Source organism: Rhinolophus ferrumequinum, chromosome 16 (assembly GCF_004115265.2).
Source record: "Rhinolophus ferrumequinum isolate MPI-CBG mRhiFer1 chromosome 16, mRhiFer1_v1.p, whole genome shotgun sequence".
NCBI lineage: Eukaryota > Metazoa > Chordata > Mammalia > Chiroptera > Rhinolophidae > Rhinolophus > Rhinolophus ferrumequinum.
In genome coordinates, this window is record NC_046299.1 from 6,781,956 (window position 1) to 6,797,291 (window position 15,336).

At 43.9% G+C, this 15,336-nt stretch overlaps 1 protein-coding gene across 1 annotated transcript in view; it reads left to right on the forward strand.

The window, feature by feature from the left end:
* The window catches only part of CPXM2 (carboxypeptidase X, M14 family member 2), a 98,730-nt gene that overhangs the window by 28,977 nt on the left and 54,417 nt on the right, over positions 1-15,336 (forward strand). Inside the window, exon 4 of the mRNA XM_033131159.1 lies at positions 8,813-8,952. Within this exon, the coding sequence (XP_032987050.1) occupies positions 8,813-8,952 (140 nt within the window). The remainder of the gene's footprint in view (positions 1-8,812; positions 8,953-15,336) is intronic.

Here is a 15,336-nt window from a genome sequence, read left to right on the forward strand (position 1 = left end):
TTCATCTTCATTTTAAGCACAGGACTTGGAAAGGGTAAGTGCACCTTCTAATTCAACTGGTAACTTCTCTTTTTTTGCAAGTGGAATTTTGCTGTGTCTGTTTAATAATGTGAGCTTAGAGAAGAACCCCACCTTTACGTTTCATGACACACATCGGGACAAGATCTAAGCATTCAGGGAAAAGATCTCAGCTGAGGTTTGCCCTTTTACCTAGGATTGTCCTTGCCGTGTGCCCGGGAACCTTACCTACTACCTCACTTTTGAGGTTGTGATCTCATTTAGAGCAAACAGTCATTGGCTTCTTCTGCTCCGGGGGAAGTCACAGACATATTGGAAATTTCCATTCCAAATCTCAAAGCGAACGTTTTGGCAATGACCTCTAAAATCAGGCGTGGGTCATTTGCCTGTAGTTGGTTTTAGGAGGTAGCCCTGTACTCAGGTGGGTCATTTAATGGCAGCTCTTTACCTGTCCTGTTCCTGCAGAATCCACTGAGGACCCCAAGAGATTTTCCATGGCTCATAAACGAAGCAAGGGGCAGGGGTAGGTGCTCTTCCCTGACTGGTGTGTCCCACCACTGTCATTACGTGGATGCTTTCTTAGCTGGAAAACCTTGAGCAAATTGTAGCAGCACTTGACATTTCAAAGGGCTGGTTTCGATTTCGTTCTTAAGACCCTAAAGTTATGGTGTGGGCCTAACATGTGATCAGCATGGCGGGACCTCAGCATATCACCACGATTCCTGCCAGTAAACAGGGATGTAAGAGAGTTGATGCTCAGATAGAGTTTTGGAAGAGCTGATGTTTTGAGGTCACAAGAAAAAACGCGGCTCTGCATTGACACTTCCAGATGTCTTTGTGATGCCTGGTCATGGTTATTTGACACTGTGGACCGCATCTTGGAGGTGTTAGAAATGACTTGGAGTTTGACCCTTAGAGAAGTTCACCTCTGGTACCTCCTTCATGAGCAACTGTCTGGTTATATTAATAGCATCTGTCAGAGCCAGTTCTCAGCACCGCTGGAATGAACTATAGTGTCCTTTTTAGTCGTTCCCTTAAAGGACTTCTCCAGAGCCCCTGGATGCTGCTTTTGGGATCCACTTCCAGTGTTCTGATCATCTTTTTACCTGAAATGAGGTACGCGCCTTGAAAACGACTGATGCCCCTGACTTCAGATGTACCCTGCAGGAAGACAGGAAGTTAGGCATAGGACGTTGGACCGAGTTTTATCCTCGTGTCAAAGTTCACGTGCATGGGGACATCCTACACATCAGTCTCCCTGTCCCCTTTGGTCCCCTTGCCCAGATGTGGAGACCACATTTGTCCTGGTAGGAAGTAAGAGGGCAGCACCTTCGGCGGCGTCATTTTCTCAGGCATCACCCATGACCACCTCTCTCCCCTATCACTAGAGTCTTCTGACCCCAAAGCCTGTCTGTCCCTTCAGACCGTCCCGGTTCTCTGGGTGCTCAGCCTCCAGTCTGTTTCTGGCTACACAAAGCTTGGCTGTAACTCAACAAGTCCTGGCTGGGACCTATCTATGTGTGCGGTGCTGTGGAGGCAAAAATCATCACCGGGGTATAGTTTCTAAACCAAGGAATGTCCTGCTTGTTCCGATGAAGAGATTTTGTTCTGCATCTGACATTAAGGAACAGTCTGGAAGATGCTGTTTCCATGCCAAAATGCTGGAATTTGGGGTATTTGGATTTTTATGGGAATAACAGGACCAAATATTTTAAATCATGACTCTCTTGGAAAATTCAAAATATTACTATAACGATGATAATGTGCTCTTCTTATTCTCAAGAAGCTTGCATCGTAAACACATGAGCCATTAGAAGCATGAAGACTAGAAGAACTGGGTAACAAGAGAAGGGAGCCTGAAGTCACCAGGACCTTGGCCGGAAGTCATAGATTCAGGAACCGCGGGACTCTGGTTCAGATGTGGATTCTGTCCCACTTGCTATGTGAATTTTTCTTAATAACTACCTTATTAAATTTCATTAAATTAATATTTCATCTTCTATATACTCGGAGGGAAACTGTTTTAGAGATAAGGAAATTGAAGTCAGAGGCTAAAAGGACCTGCCTTAACCTCACAGCTAATGGGAGCAGAATGGAGGCTCAAATTCAAGGTTTCTGGCTGCGGGTAAGCCCGTTCTTCCTCTGCATCTCAGGACCCAGGAGAAGGCCCAGTGTGTTCACCAGCATGTCTTTTCCCAGCGTCCCAGCTTTTGTCTCATCTCCCTGACCTCTGGCCTGAGAGGCCCCTAGTACCTTCCAGGCCCACCTCCTGGCAGGGTCCCGAGAAGTCTGAGGGGTGTAGCAATCTCCCCCTCAGAGCCTTGTGTCTATTCAGCTGGCACAATCGAGCTTACCTTCTCAAATGATGCCACGTGGGGTGGGCCCTCTGGGCTGTCTGCCCAGCCACACGTAGGCCAGGCACACTGTTTCTCGGATGTGTACAGCTGGCAGTCGGTGTGCAGGCCATTCTGTGCTAAGCTTTCAATGGATACAACAAACTACACAAGTGGAGAAGCCAGTGCGGGGAGAGGACGAAGGAGAGGAAAGGGAGAGGAGTAGGGAGAGAAAGATCGGAGCAGGTCCTTTCTTTTTTTATATTCACTTCATTTAAAAAAGATTTAAAAAAAGTGGAACTTTACATACTAGGCACTATAATAAGTCCTGGGGGAACAATGATGAACAAACACAGAAACAGTCCCTGACCTGTTAGCAAATATTTATGGAGGACCTACTACGTGCTGGGTCCTGTCCAGGTGCTTGCGATACTTCAGTGACCCAGACAGACAATGATCCTTGCCACCTGAAAGCTTACATTCTAGTCGGGGAGGCACCTAAAAGCCAGAGATGTAATAAAATATAACTTTTATAACATGCTAGGAGGTGGTAAGTGATATGCAGAGAAGGGAAAAAAAACCTACAGCCGGCAGTGCGGGTCAGACAGGCCGGCTATGGGGAGGGGACAGGTCATAGTTAAAGGTGACCAAGGTTGGCTTCAGAGAGGGGGTGATATTTGGGGTCAGTTGGCTTGAGGATTAGCAGGGAGTCAAGTTTCTGTGGGAAGAGCATTCTGGGTAGTGGGCATGGCTGGCACTCAGGCCTGCAGTGACAGCATGTCTGCATCAGAAGCCTCCATCAGAAGACTAGAGCACAGTGAGCAGGGGAGGAGGTGAAAGCCCAGAGGTAACACGTGAAGAACTTTTATTCTTGAGTCAATTGGGGGATCCTTGGAAATTTGGGGGACAAGAATGACATGCTTTGACTTACACATGCAAAGGACCAACCTTGTCGCTGAGCTGACTTAGGGGACCGAGCATCAAGGCAGAGGGGCTTTTAGGGAACGACGTCAGCAACTCAGACAAGAGGTGGTGCTGGCTCCTGCCAGGATGGAGTGGGAGGTGGTGAGAAGTGGTTGGAGTTTGGATATATGAAGTAGCATTTTTCTGATGAGGTACATGAGGATTGGAAAAGGGGTGCAAGACATAAAAAGAGGAGTCAAGGATGCCTCCAGTGTTTTGTAGCCTGCAACTCCAAAAATCTAACAAGGAAATGAAATTATTAAAAAAAAACATTCGCCTATGAATGCACAATTATAACCTGTAATGAATACCCAGAAAGAGAGGACCTTAGGTATTAGTTTCCTGGGGCTTCCATAACAAAGTACCACAAACGGGGCATTTAAATCTTTATGTTTCTCTGAGAAGTTAAATCTTTATTTCTAAATGGTATGTACCTATTGATAATGTGTTGATTTATAAGTTTTTGACTTTTTCTTTTGAATTCTTATTATGGAAAATGAGAATTGCAGCTCCTTTTTTTACTACCACTTTACTTCACTTTAATGCTTCCTATAAAATTATATCTCAAATTTTGGGGAAATCTACTCACGTATTCAAGGTTTTCATTAGTATGACTGTAAATATTTACTACTGAGGCAAGAAACATTGTAGTTTTGAGCCAAGAAGTATTCGTTTTATATCATTTTTTGACAAGCTTTTGTTTTCCTAGATCTACTTATACTTTTAAAAACATCTCCCTATACCCTGCAATAGGTCTGGGTCTTTAAATACCCTTTAATATAATTGTCTATGAGGTCAAATGGGTTCAGTATTTTTAGCCTCACTTTTGTTTTCTATGTTTCTGTGGCCATCCCTCCGGAGCCCTTTGACCCACTTGCTGTATTCTGGATGGGTTGCTTTCTGGGTCTTCTACCCAGAGACTGTCTTGGGCCTCCCTTCATCATCATTCTGAGCCTTCTTTCCTGTGTTGGAACCCTTGATTTCAGGATGTGGTAGCTACCACTCTTTGGTGTCTGCCTCATTTTTGGTGGAGCACATCCTGTAATAGTTTCATGGAAATGGTGCATGAGAAATACATTTTTTGAGGATCTGTGAACCTAAAGTTGTCCTTATTTTACCACCCCAACTGATTGATAGTTTGGCTGAGTGTAAAATTCTAGGATGAAAAATCTTTTCCTTCAGAATTTTGAAATCAGTATCCCTCTATTCTTCTAGCTTGGATGTTACTATTGAGAATTCTGGTACCATTCTTACTCCTTTTCATTTGTTTTATAATTTGTTTATTATTATACGTTATTTGCTTCCTCTTTGGGAGCTTTTAGAACCATCTCTTTATTTCTGATGTTTTGAAGTTTCACAGTGATATGCCATGGTGTGGGTCTTATTTTATTCATTGTACTAGAGATGAATATTTTTCAGAGACTTAAGCAGTACAGATCTGGGACATTATCTTATAATTTTGTGGGGTTTTTTTGTAATTTGTTCTGCTAAAAATCTTCTGGATTTCTTTCTCTGCCCTTATTATTTTTCTCTTATTGTTTATTGTTATGGGAATTTTCACATTCCAAGAGTTTTCTTGTGCAATACTTTTTCCTTTCTAAGAATATCCTGTTCTTATTTCGTGTAAGCAAGATAATTTCTTTCAAGGGCTATTAATCGTAGTTTCTTTGAGGTCTTCTCCTGTACTTTATATGCTTAATTTGTTGTTGTTTTTGTTGTTGCTCATTCATGCTAGGCCTGGAAGCACTGTGTTCTAAAGTTGGATGGAGGAAGACATCTCAGTCTTCAACGTGATGGTGTCCACTGGGTTCCCTGTTCTTACCTATCACGTTGCACTTGCCCTCCTCTGTGTCTGAGCACCCCACATCCAGAGCCTCTGTGGTTTGGGTTTTTTTAGAGAAGAATCTCAGATCTCCTGTGGAGTGGGAGTTGGGATGTGGGAATCCAATTTTTTTTGAATATACATTTTGAATCAATTCCCTGTTTTCATATTGCCCCACCCTTACCTTCCAAGATGCCTAAGAATCTAGTTTTTGAGCTTTCTTAGGTTCTGTGTGGTTTGCTTCTCATTGGTGTACCCCTTATAAGGTAACATTTCCTTCTTGTGCCGAGTCATTCAGGATCCCTCCATCTGATTTCTGTCTTCATTTATTTTAATTTGGGGATTATAAATGTCTTCTAGCTTTGACAGAGATCAAGGTTGTAGTTCTTTATTTTGTTTTCTTTGGGGGGAATTTTCAAGAGAAGAACACAGAAAAACCAACACTTTTACTCTATTATCTTGAAACAGAAAAATCCTGTTTGATTGATCTTAAATGGATAGTATCAGGTTTTCTCTTTGCTATGGATTTATTAAGTCTCACATTTATCTTAAGAAAAATTTATTCCATTATATGCATTGATGGTTTCTTTAAAGTAAAGTAATGATGCATATAACCTAATTGCCTTGAGAAAATTACATTAATTCTCTATTTGATATTGTAATACAAATAATCATTCTGTGTAGTGGAGTTTTCAAGACAAGCTTATACCTTAAAGAATCAAGCCTTTTATTTCAACAACTTCTGATTGGGATTTCTCCAAAATTTATGAAGTACTTATCTGTGTTATTAAACAGAAAGGGGTGAATGCACCCCTCTCTTGGTTTCTCAGAGACATCGTACGAATATCATTTATTGCAGTGTGGTGTAATTTGGTGACATCTCAGGGGCTGGTACCTCTTCTGTCACTGAATTCTCCCAGGAGCTTGCTTTATAAATTTATAATTGATTTTGCAGAGGTGGCTGTCATTTTCTAGAAGAGGCTGTCATTTCCCTATGAGTCGGTTTCAGGAAGGGCTCTCCTATTCCCTGACACCTTACTACATTTAACTGTCTAGTGAGCTCAGAAAGAGCTGAGATTGGCAGCAGAAGCAAAATATCGAGGCTGGTAAAAGCAGGAACCTTAAATTTCACTCTAGATCACAGTTAGTAGACTTTGGTTGAATGCCAGCCAAGTTCCTCCAAGCTTCCATGAATCTATAGGGATGAATCTCCTGGGCTGTGTGGCAGCTGTTCTCGTCTGCTTAGCCCATGACCAGATATCCTCACCCTTGGCACAGCTGGCATTTGGGGTGGGGCTGCCCTGTGCATCGTAGAACACTTGGCAGCATCCCTGACCTCTATCTATTAGTGCCAATAGCATACATCTCTCCCAGTGTGACGGCCAAAAATGACTCCAGACATTGTCATATATCCCCTGGCGGGCAACATGGACTGCTGTTGAAAACTTTATACTATGGGTCTTTCCTGTTTGCAGATTCTCTATTCTGCATATTTGAAGTTGTAGAAAATGTACAGCAATGAACTGGAATAGTATTGTAATTCCTAGAACTTTGTAAAATGTGAAGTAATTTGAAAGCACCAAATCGCCACGATTTGCCAAATATTCATTGTTTTAAGTACACTGATAATTGATATTTATTGAGCACTTTTTTGTTTTCAGAAGCCCACACTAACTATGTGTCGGGCCATGTTGTAAGCTCAGTCAACACCCTAAGGGAGAAATGATCACTGTCCCCACTTTAACAGGTGGGGAAACCAAGGCACAGAACATTTAGTCAGATCACCTGAGTTTAGACAGCATGTAAGTGGCAGAGCAGGATTCACACCTAGGCAGGGGGTACTTCAGAGCACAAGCTCTCAACCAGCACTCTGTGCAATGGATGACTTTCAGATGCCAAGACCAAGACGCAAGCTCCATAGGAAGGCGTCAGTCTGTCTGCGCATTCTAAGCTCCAAGAGGGCAGGGCTGAGCATGTTTCTACCTTCACCATCCTACTGCCTCGGCCACTACTTGGCACATAGAGGCACGGTGAAGGTTAATTTCAATAAATGAATGGAACTGTTCTCAACACCAGTCTCATAGGCCGTTTACGAGAAAAGAAGAACCACAGCAAACACTACATGTGTCTTGTGGTTTCTTGAAAGAGGAGGAGCTGTGATGTTGACGGTCATTAACGTGTCGCAGGTCTCTCTCATTGGGAGGGTGACTGCCTCCCGTGAAGAAAGGGAGTGATCATGGAGTTGCGGCCGTCAGGCTGGGGTAGTGATCTGTTGGCCGGCAGCATTGGGAAATGACAGGTCACACAGAGCATCACCATCACATTCACAACATGCACTAAGCACAGTTAAGAACCGATAACGCACACTTGCAAAATTTATCCTTCCTTTGGCGATTCTAGAAGGCAGAACCCTGCAGCACCTCTAGGTCCTTATTACAGACACCCCGTGTGTCATCAGACCCTGAGGTGCTGCTTAATTGAGAGCTTGGGTTTCTGGAGAATGTTGCCTAATAGCTGGTTTATTCACCTTCCTTTGAGGTGGTAGTGCTTTTAGAAGGCCACGATATGTTGGTATTCTGACAGTTGCCCTCAAAGCTCTTTCGAGATTGTTGCAGGAGAGGATTGGGAATGCACACACTGTGGTTTGGTCCTGATACAGGCGTGTGTTCGCTGGTGCAGTGATGGAACCCTTGGTCAAGTTGCTTGTCTGCAGTAACTGGACTCTGAGTGTCACATCACCACTGCCCGTTAAAATTAAGGCTTCCCAGAATTGGAGCTGAAAAGTGCTCAGAGGTGGGAAGATGGGCTGCCTATCATTTTCTCTTTCAAGAATCATACAGACTTTTTCTCTTCTGATCGTGTACTTGTGAAATAGCCATGGGTAAAGGGGATTAAGGCCGAAAGGGTCTTAGTAAACCAAGCAGCTTCACTTGGTTCCTATATCCTCTTTTTTTTTTTTTTTTTAGGTTGGGGAATTTGCTCTTCAAATGGTGATAATGCAGGGAAAATTCCAGAGCAGAAAGTTCACCTACCTTGTAAAATTCAGATTGGAGGATTCTTTGATAGCAATAGTAGTTGGTACTCAACACATCAAGTAACTTAAATACTAATAAACACATATTCACTAGGTAAACTTAGCCTTCAGCACCTCGTGAAATATTACCTCTGCTTTGGGGCTCTCTTTCTTGGTCTCCCCCAGACCCAGTTAGCTGTGCTTTCCTTAAATGCTCCCATAACAGTTTGCTCCTGTTCTGGAAATAACACATGCCCCATTGTGTTCTAATTTATCTATTTTCATGTCTTTCTCTCTGCCCGGATGGTGAGCTTCTGGGAGGGAACAATTCACCTTGTATCCCCAGCACCTGGCATGTGTAGGCTGGTACGTAGGAGACGGTCTGTGTCTGTTGGATGAATGAGTAATAGGAAAACTCATTAAATTCCATCTTTCATACTGGGCAAGAAGAGGACATATCATATTGAAACACTTCTAACTTTTAATAATAAGCCACTCCCTTTTATGATTTAAAATAAGGAGTTCAGGGCACAATGATTTTTTTTTAATCCCCTTCTTCATTTTCTCCCCTTCGGCCCCTTTGTCTCAGTCTCATGCAAAATAAATTACCTTAATTTTCGTTGATTCCAGGTCTTTCTGAAGAACACCTCTCTTTCTTTTCAGGCGGGTATTAATGAAAATGACTTTTATGATGGCGCCTGGTGTGCAGGAAGGAACGACCTCCATCAGTGGATTGAAGTGGATGCCAGGCGTCTGACCCGATTCACTGGTGTCATCACTCAAGGGAGGAACTCGCTGTGGCTGTAAGTGTGCTGGACCTGTGCTTCTGTAGTCTCGGTGCCTTGGGTCTAATGTTCTGGGGTTTCGATGGAGACGGGTGGTTGCTAGGAGGTGTGTGGTGATAGACAACAGAAGGGAAGAATGTTGGAATGTGTACAGGAGGCTGGGTTTGCTCTCGACACAAGTCCCACTGGGAAGATGCATCTCTTGAAACGACACCCTCTCCCTTACAGGAACAGAGAGAAGGATTCACTTGGTAGGTTAGGCTGAGTTGACAAAAGTGTAATCAAAACAATGCAGTTTAGGCAGGTGGCTGCCATCTTGGATGGTACGTTATTGTTGCCTTGACTGAGCACAGCTGAAGGTAGGAACTCTGGACAAGCAGTGAGCAACAGGGAGCGGGTCTAAGCCACTGTCCTGGGATGGAAGGTATGACTCTTCCAGACTCTGGGAAGGACTGGAGGTCTAGGCAGGTTCCCAAATAAAGGATTACTAGAGAAGTAGTAGAAGTGAAAGATGGGCCAGTGTGAGGTCTGAGAATGAGACGGATTGATCAGAGTTGAGCTTGCCATCCGGGCTGGGTCAGTAAGAAGATGACCTGATAGTAATCCTGAGAGAGGTGGGCTGCATCCCCGTAAAACTCCATCACATGGTACATACACGCAATGAAATAGTATTCAGCTTTAAAAAGGAAGGACATTCTGGCAAAGATGAACTTTGAGGACCTTATACTGAGTGCAATAAGCCACACACAAAAGGACACTATGATTTTATTCACATGAGATTCCTAGAATAGTCAAATTCATAGAGCAGAAAGTAGAATGGTAGCTGCTAGGGGCTGGGGGGTAAGTGGGGTGGAGCATGGGGAGTTATTGTTTCAGAGTATGGAGTTTCACTTTGGGGTGGTGAAAAGTTCTGGAGATAGATGGAGGTGATGGTTGCACAACAGTGTGAATATATTTAATGCCACTGAATTGTACATTTAAAAATGGTTAAAATGATAAATTGTATGTTATGTACATTTTACTATAATAAGTGAAAGAATATATGTTCAAAAAAAAAACCAACCCAAAATAACCTCTCCACCTCAGCCTAGGGCTGGAGATGGATTACGTATTTGCAATCATATTAGGTATCGCAATTATGTTATTTTTAACTTAAAACATACCCGTGACATTTTCATGCTGTTACTCAGACTTCATAATGATCATTTTTAATAGCCTATCATTTACGCAGCCGTGCCTCTATCACCATCTCAATTTTCAATTATCAAATCTCATTTTGCAAGAAAGCACTTTCATACTTTTTTCTTCCTTTGAATTATTTCCTTCATATAAATTTCCAGAGCTGGGATAATTCGTGCATTTGACAACATTTGCTTATATGTGTTAGTGTTGTGTGTGTATCGCATTTTATTCTCTTAGCTTTTCAGTAGGAGTTATGCATGTGTTTATATGCGTGATGTTTGCTCTGTGGGATGCGTTTTGCTCTAATCAGCGGGTTACTACCATGACAATCGTTTCACTGTTTAGATCCTGAAAGGCAAGCGTTTTGAAAGAAAAAAAGTTGCATTGCTCAAAGAAAATGGAAACTTGCAAAGAAAGACTGATTTGAGATTATCCACAGGGGCAAGAGTGGGGCTTTTGCTTGAATGCTTGGATATTAACCTGTCTGACCATTATCATTAGAGATCCAGTGGTCGGGTTATTATTGGATTAGAGAGAAAGCAGCATAAGAATAATGCTCACATTCCATTTCAACTAGAAACATAAGAGGGTTTGGGTGAATGAGAAATTGCAGTAGAACAATATCTTTCTTTGACTCAGCCTAGGAACGTCGAAGACGGAAGACAAGGGACAGAATTGCTTTTAAGAGTCAGTTTATTTTTTTTAATGTCTAAATGTATTGCAAGTCAAATTATTCTTCAAGGACAATGGACGGAAAGCTGATGGGTTTCATTTTGTCTGACCTCCTGGGGTAGGACTGTCTGCACTAAGAAATGAAGAGGAAATGGGACAAGGATACATTTTGGTATCTGGGCCTTTTTTTCCCACAGGCACAAATAATGCTGGAGGCACTGGCATCATTCCAGTATGACTAGGAAACATGTCACCAAGAGATGTCATCAAATCCTAAAAGTAAAGAAGACAGTAGCTGTCCCTCTCTCCCTCTCCCCATGACCTCTGTGCCCACGCTGTTCCCAGTAGAAGCATCTATGGTACATTTTTAGTATTCCTATTTATTGGTCTCCATATTTCTCCCCACTAGGCTGAGTCCCTTGGTGACAGAGGCAATATATATTGCTAGTCTGTGTCCCTGGGACCTTACCCCATACCCCAGGACCTTACCCCGGGACCTTACCCTGGCATCTATTAGATGCTCCATCAATGAATGATGCTTTCATAAATGAATATTGTTAAGAAGTAACAAATTGACTCAGGTTCATTCACACTGAATAGTAATGAGTTAATTAATCTATGCATGTAAATGACCGAGAGCAAGCTTAAAATGTAAGTGCGGAGAGAGGAGGGATGTGGAAAGAGAAGACTGAGAGGTGACAAAGACTTCTAGAGATGGATGGACAGCACCTAAAACTGTCACTTTGGAATCACATCATGGCTCTTGTTGGTTATGAGATTTCCCCTGTTGGAAGCTCAGTTTGCTCTTCCCTAAAATAACTATTCTCTAGCTCACAAAGATGTGGTGAAAGTTAAATGAAATTGTTGTATTGTTTTTAAATTACACAGCACTTAGTAAGTGCTCAATAAATGGTAGTTTCTTCCCTCTGCACAAATTTGGATTTGTTTAGAACAGTGGTTTTCAAGCTTTATTTTTAGCCACAGATCCTCCTTCAGATAAGATCTTCCTTGGAATCAATTCGAGAACACAGACAAATCAGGCTTTTCTGCGTGAATCTGGGGGTGGAGGGGCAGTGCCTGCCTGGCTCTCCCCTCTCTCTCACAGGAGCACCCCCGGAGGACACGCTCATCCCGGTATCACTGTATAAGAAGCGTATTGAATAGCATGAGGGCACCTCTGCAGGTTATCACCCTGCCAACTCCTTCAAATGCCGATTGCTCCTTCCAGAATCCAATGGGGGAATGCAAACCAAGACAAACAATGGCAGAGTTGGAGTGAGATTTTGGTTTTTCTAGTTAAATGTGAAGAACACACCCTGACCTCAGTGTATTGCGTGTTGGTTGATAATGTTTTAGAAATGGAAAGAAAGGGGGCTGCCAGTCCACGGGGTTTGGCCAAGTCGATGTGGCTGTTTATAAATGGCTTGCATCTGGTTGGTGGAATACAGAAGCACTTTAGAGCTACAGTGCAGGCACACGTCGTTTTATTGCACTTCACTTTATCACATCTCACAGATGTTGCATTTTTTACAAATTGGAGACAAGACCTCTCCACCAGCAAAAGGATTATGACTCACTTTATTGCGGAGCCATTTTATTGAGGTGGGCTGGCACAGAGCCTGCAGTATCTCGGAGTCTGCCTGTATATATTGAAGAATACTAGTAATGCTTTTCACTTACAGGACTTTTGTAGTTGGTCTTCTTAAGTGAACAGCTACCATCTTATTTGTTCCCGATGTTCTCTTTATGTATTTATGGATTCGATCGTCTGTTACCGAGCAGTCTGTTATTGGGGACGCAGTGGCCTGCCTGCAGGGAGCTTTCAGGCTGGGGGACGAATCTGAAATGTTAACAAGTCCACTAGAATCAGCAAAGTACACCCTGACGTGGGATGGGGCAAGAGGGCTGTTGTCAGACCCAAGATTCAGATGGAAAGGACAATACAGCAGGTCATGTGGCTTACTCGTGGTCCACGACTAGTTCATAACCAAGTCGACAAAAACCTCTAGTTTTAATGATTTTTCAGATAATTCATGCTATTTGAAAGTAACAAAATATAATTGTTTTTATGACATTGAATACTTTATATTTTTCACTGATATAAATTATCCTTCCCTACTGATTGCAATTTAGTGAAACATTAATATACTAATAAAAACCAATCTTTCACTTTCCTAATTTCTGAAAGCTTATTAGATACATGAGTGTTACAATTATAACCAATGATGATGGAAAAGTTAATTACTCTGCCTGAGGTGAATAGATGCTTCTAATGACTTGGGCAAAATACAGGCAATTTAAAATAACCAAATGTTTTTAATTTTAATTGTTTAATAAACAAAACGGTTCTCATTATCTCTTGAGAGTCTGTAAATGTGTCCTTAAAGTGCGGTGGCGATTAGATTGATGAGTTTGTAAGGAGAGGGCGGGGAAGGTTTGACTGGGTGGCTGAATGTTTAAAAAAGCAGGTGGCTAATTACAGGGAGGTGAATGGAGCTTCTGCTGGGAGCCAGGCTTGGGGCAAGAACGCAAAGATGGCAGATAACTCAGTCCCAACCTGAAGAAGAGGCCTTTCATTTGTTAGTGGAAATATTGGTAGAGAATCCGACTGTGGGCTTCCCCTTCAAGAATCCTGATGATGGAAGGGAGCGGACGGGGTACCAACCCAGAAGCAAGACGAGGCCAAGGAAAGGCCTGTTTTCCGCATGTGTTCCTAGAAGACAGCTGTGTTTATAATAGGGGGCAGTGCCGATGGGGCAGGTCCCTGAGGGGCACAGGCGGTGGTGGGGAGTGGAGCCGACATGAGTGGAGGGGCTCGTCTGGTCCACCGAGATACTAGTGGTGGGGGGTAAGGCTGAGGTGGATTCAGAGCCTTCACACCTGGGGGATTTCTATTCTTGGTGAAGTAGGAGATGGGTCCTCTGTAGACGGTGAGCACAGCAGATTTAGGGGTTGGAAATGAAGGAAAAGGACACGGGGTGTCTGTCTAGTTGCAGGGAGGGCTCAGCTGGAGTCTGAAACAGAACTATAATGGCCCCATTTAGCACCATTGGCGCCTTTTCCACTAGGGGGCAGTAGAGTTGCTGGCAGTGTGGCTGGAGGAGGTCCCCGGACAAGGGCATCATGGGATCTGGCAGGACGTTCAGAATGAAGGGTTGTGTGAGGTGGAGGTTCAGGGCTGGTTGGGAAGGAGTCAGCCAGAGGGCTGATTCCCTAGAAGCTAAGGGCAAGTTCAAGGAACCCCTGGGGAAGATGAGGCTTCAGAAGTGATGGAGGTGTGGCTGGAGGACAGTGGTCATCTGAGCACTCCACAGGGCAGCAGGGGTGATGAGTGGGGTCAGAGGGCAGTGAGCAGAGGGTCAGAGAGGAGCAGACGTCTGGGAGTCTTGGGGCTGCAGGGTCGGCCACTCAGTGCTCTCCCTGTTGGAAGAATCTCCGGGACATGCTGGACTCATTCGGGAGGAGATGAAGAGGCAGCTGAAGAGATGGTGGAGTCTGAGTGAGAAGGGAAATGAAGGTGAGAGGAGGCAGAGGCACATAAAGAAGCAGCTGGAGGATGTTCATTCAGATGCAGGGGACGGAGATGGGACCTTCCCAACACCTTCTGCCAGGGTTCCGGCGGCTGGACCTCTGGGTCCACAGTGAGAAGGATGAGACGGGTTCACACAGTTCCCGGTTCTCTTAAACTTCATCTGGTTTTAGATGCCAGGATATGGATCCTGTCCTTTGCAGTTCCCTCATTCTCCCTGTGGGTCTGGGCCCCAACACAGCAGCAGCCTGCCAGGGCTGGAGGAAGGGGTGCCCGGCTGGGGCTGGGAGCCCGGGAGGACATCCATTGTCCCCTGGGAGCTCATCAAGGGAGGTGGCTGGCGCTTTGATAAATCATCTGCTTGTCTTCTTGGGAGAGAGCGTGTATATGTTTTCAGACTGTGTCATGCTGCATCTCCTCTTTTATTGCCAAAATGAAATATTGGCTGGCACCTGTCGGGGCTGGGGAGACAGGACTTTCTAAACTCCTCTCTAACCTCCTTGAAAACTGTCAGTTTTGAGTTGCAAGTTTGGCATGAAATGGAGAAGTTTTAATGAAAGCAGCTCCGAGTTCAAGTACAAGGCCAGCCTACAATCATTTCTTCCTTTTGTTGCCTTTCAACAATGCAGAGAAAGTTATGTGAGAGTAAATACAGTTCTCACTGCCACATGACTCACCTTGATTGTCTGGGTGCCGATGACTAAGGAATGAGTTTTCAGATGGTCAGATCTCTGAAACGGAAACAACTCTAGAATTCCTTCCTGGCCATGAAGCTTCCTGCTATATTCAAGGGTCCTTGTCCCCTGGCTCTGACTCTCCAGGAAACTTGCTGGGCATACCCTGCCTTTTCTTTCATCTCTTTCTTGGTAGACGGGCCTCTTGCAGGAGAGGCCCTCTGCCCTGCTTAGCTTACATGATGTTCCCATTCCTTGCTGTGTGAACTGGTTCCCTCTACCTGTCTGACCTCATTCCCTTTGACCTAGCCCAGGAACCTTCTCTTTGTTCTGCAGATACAGCAA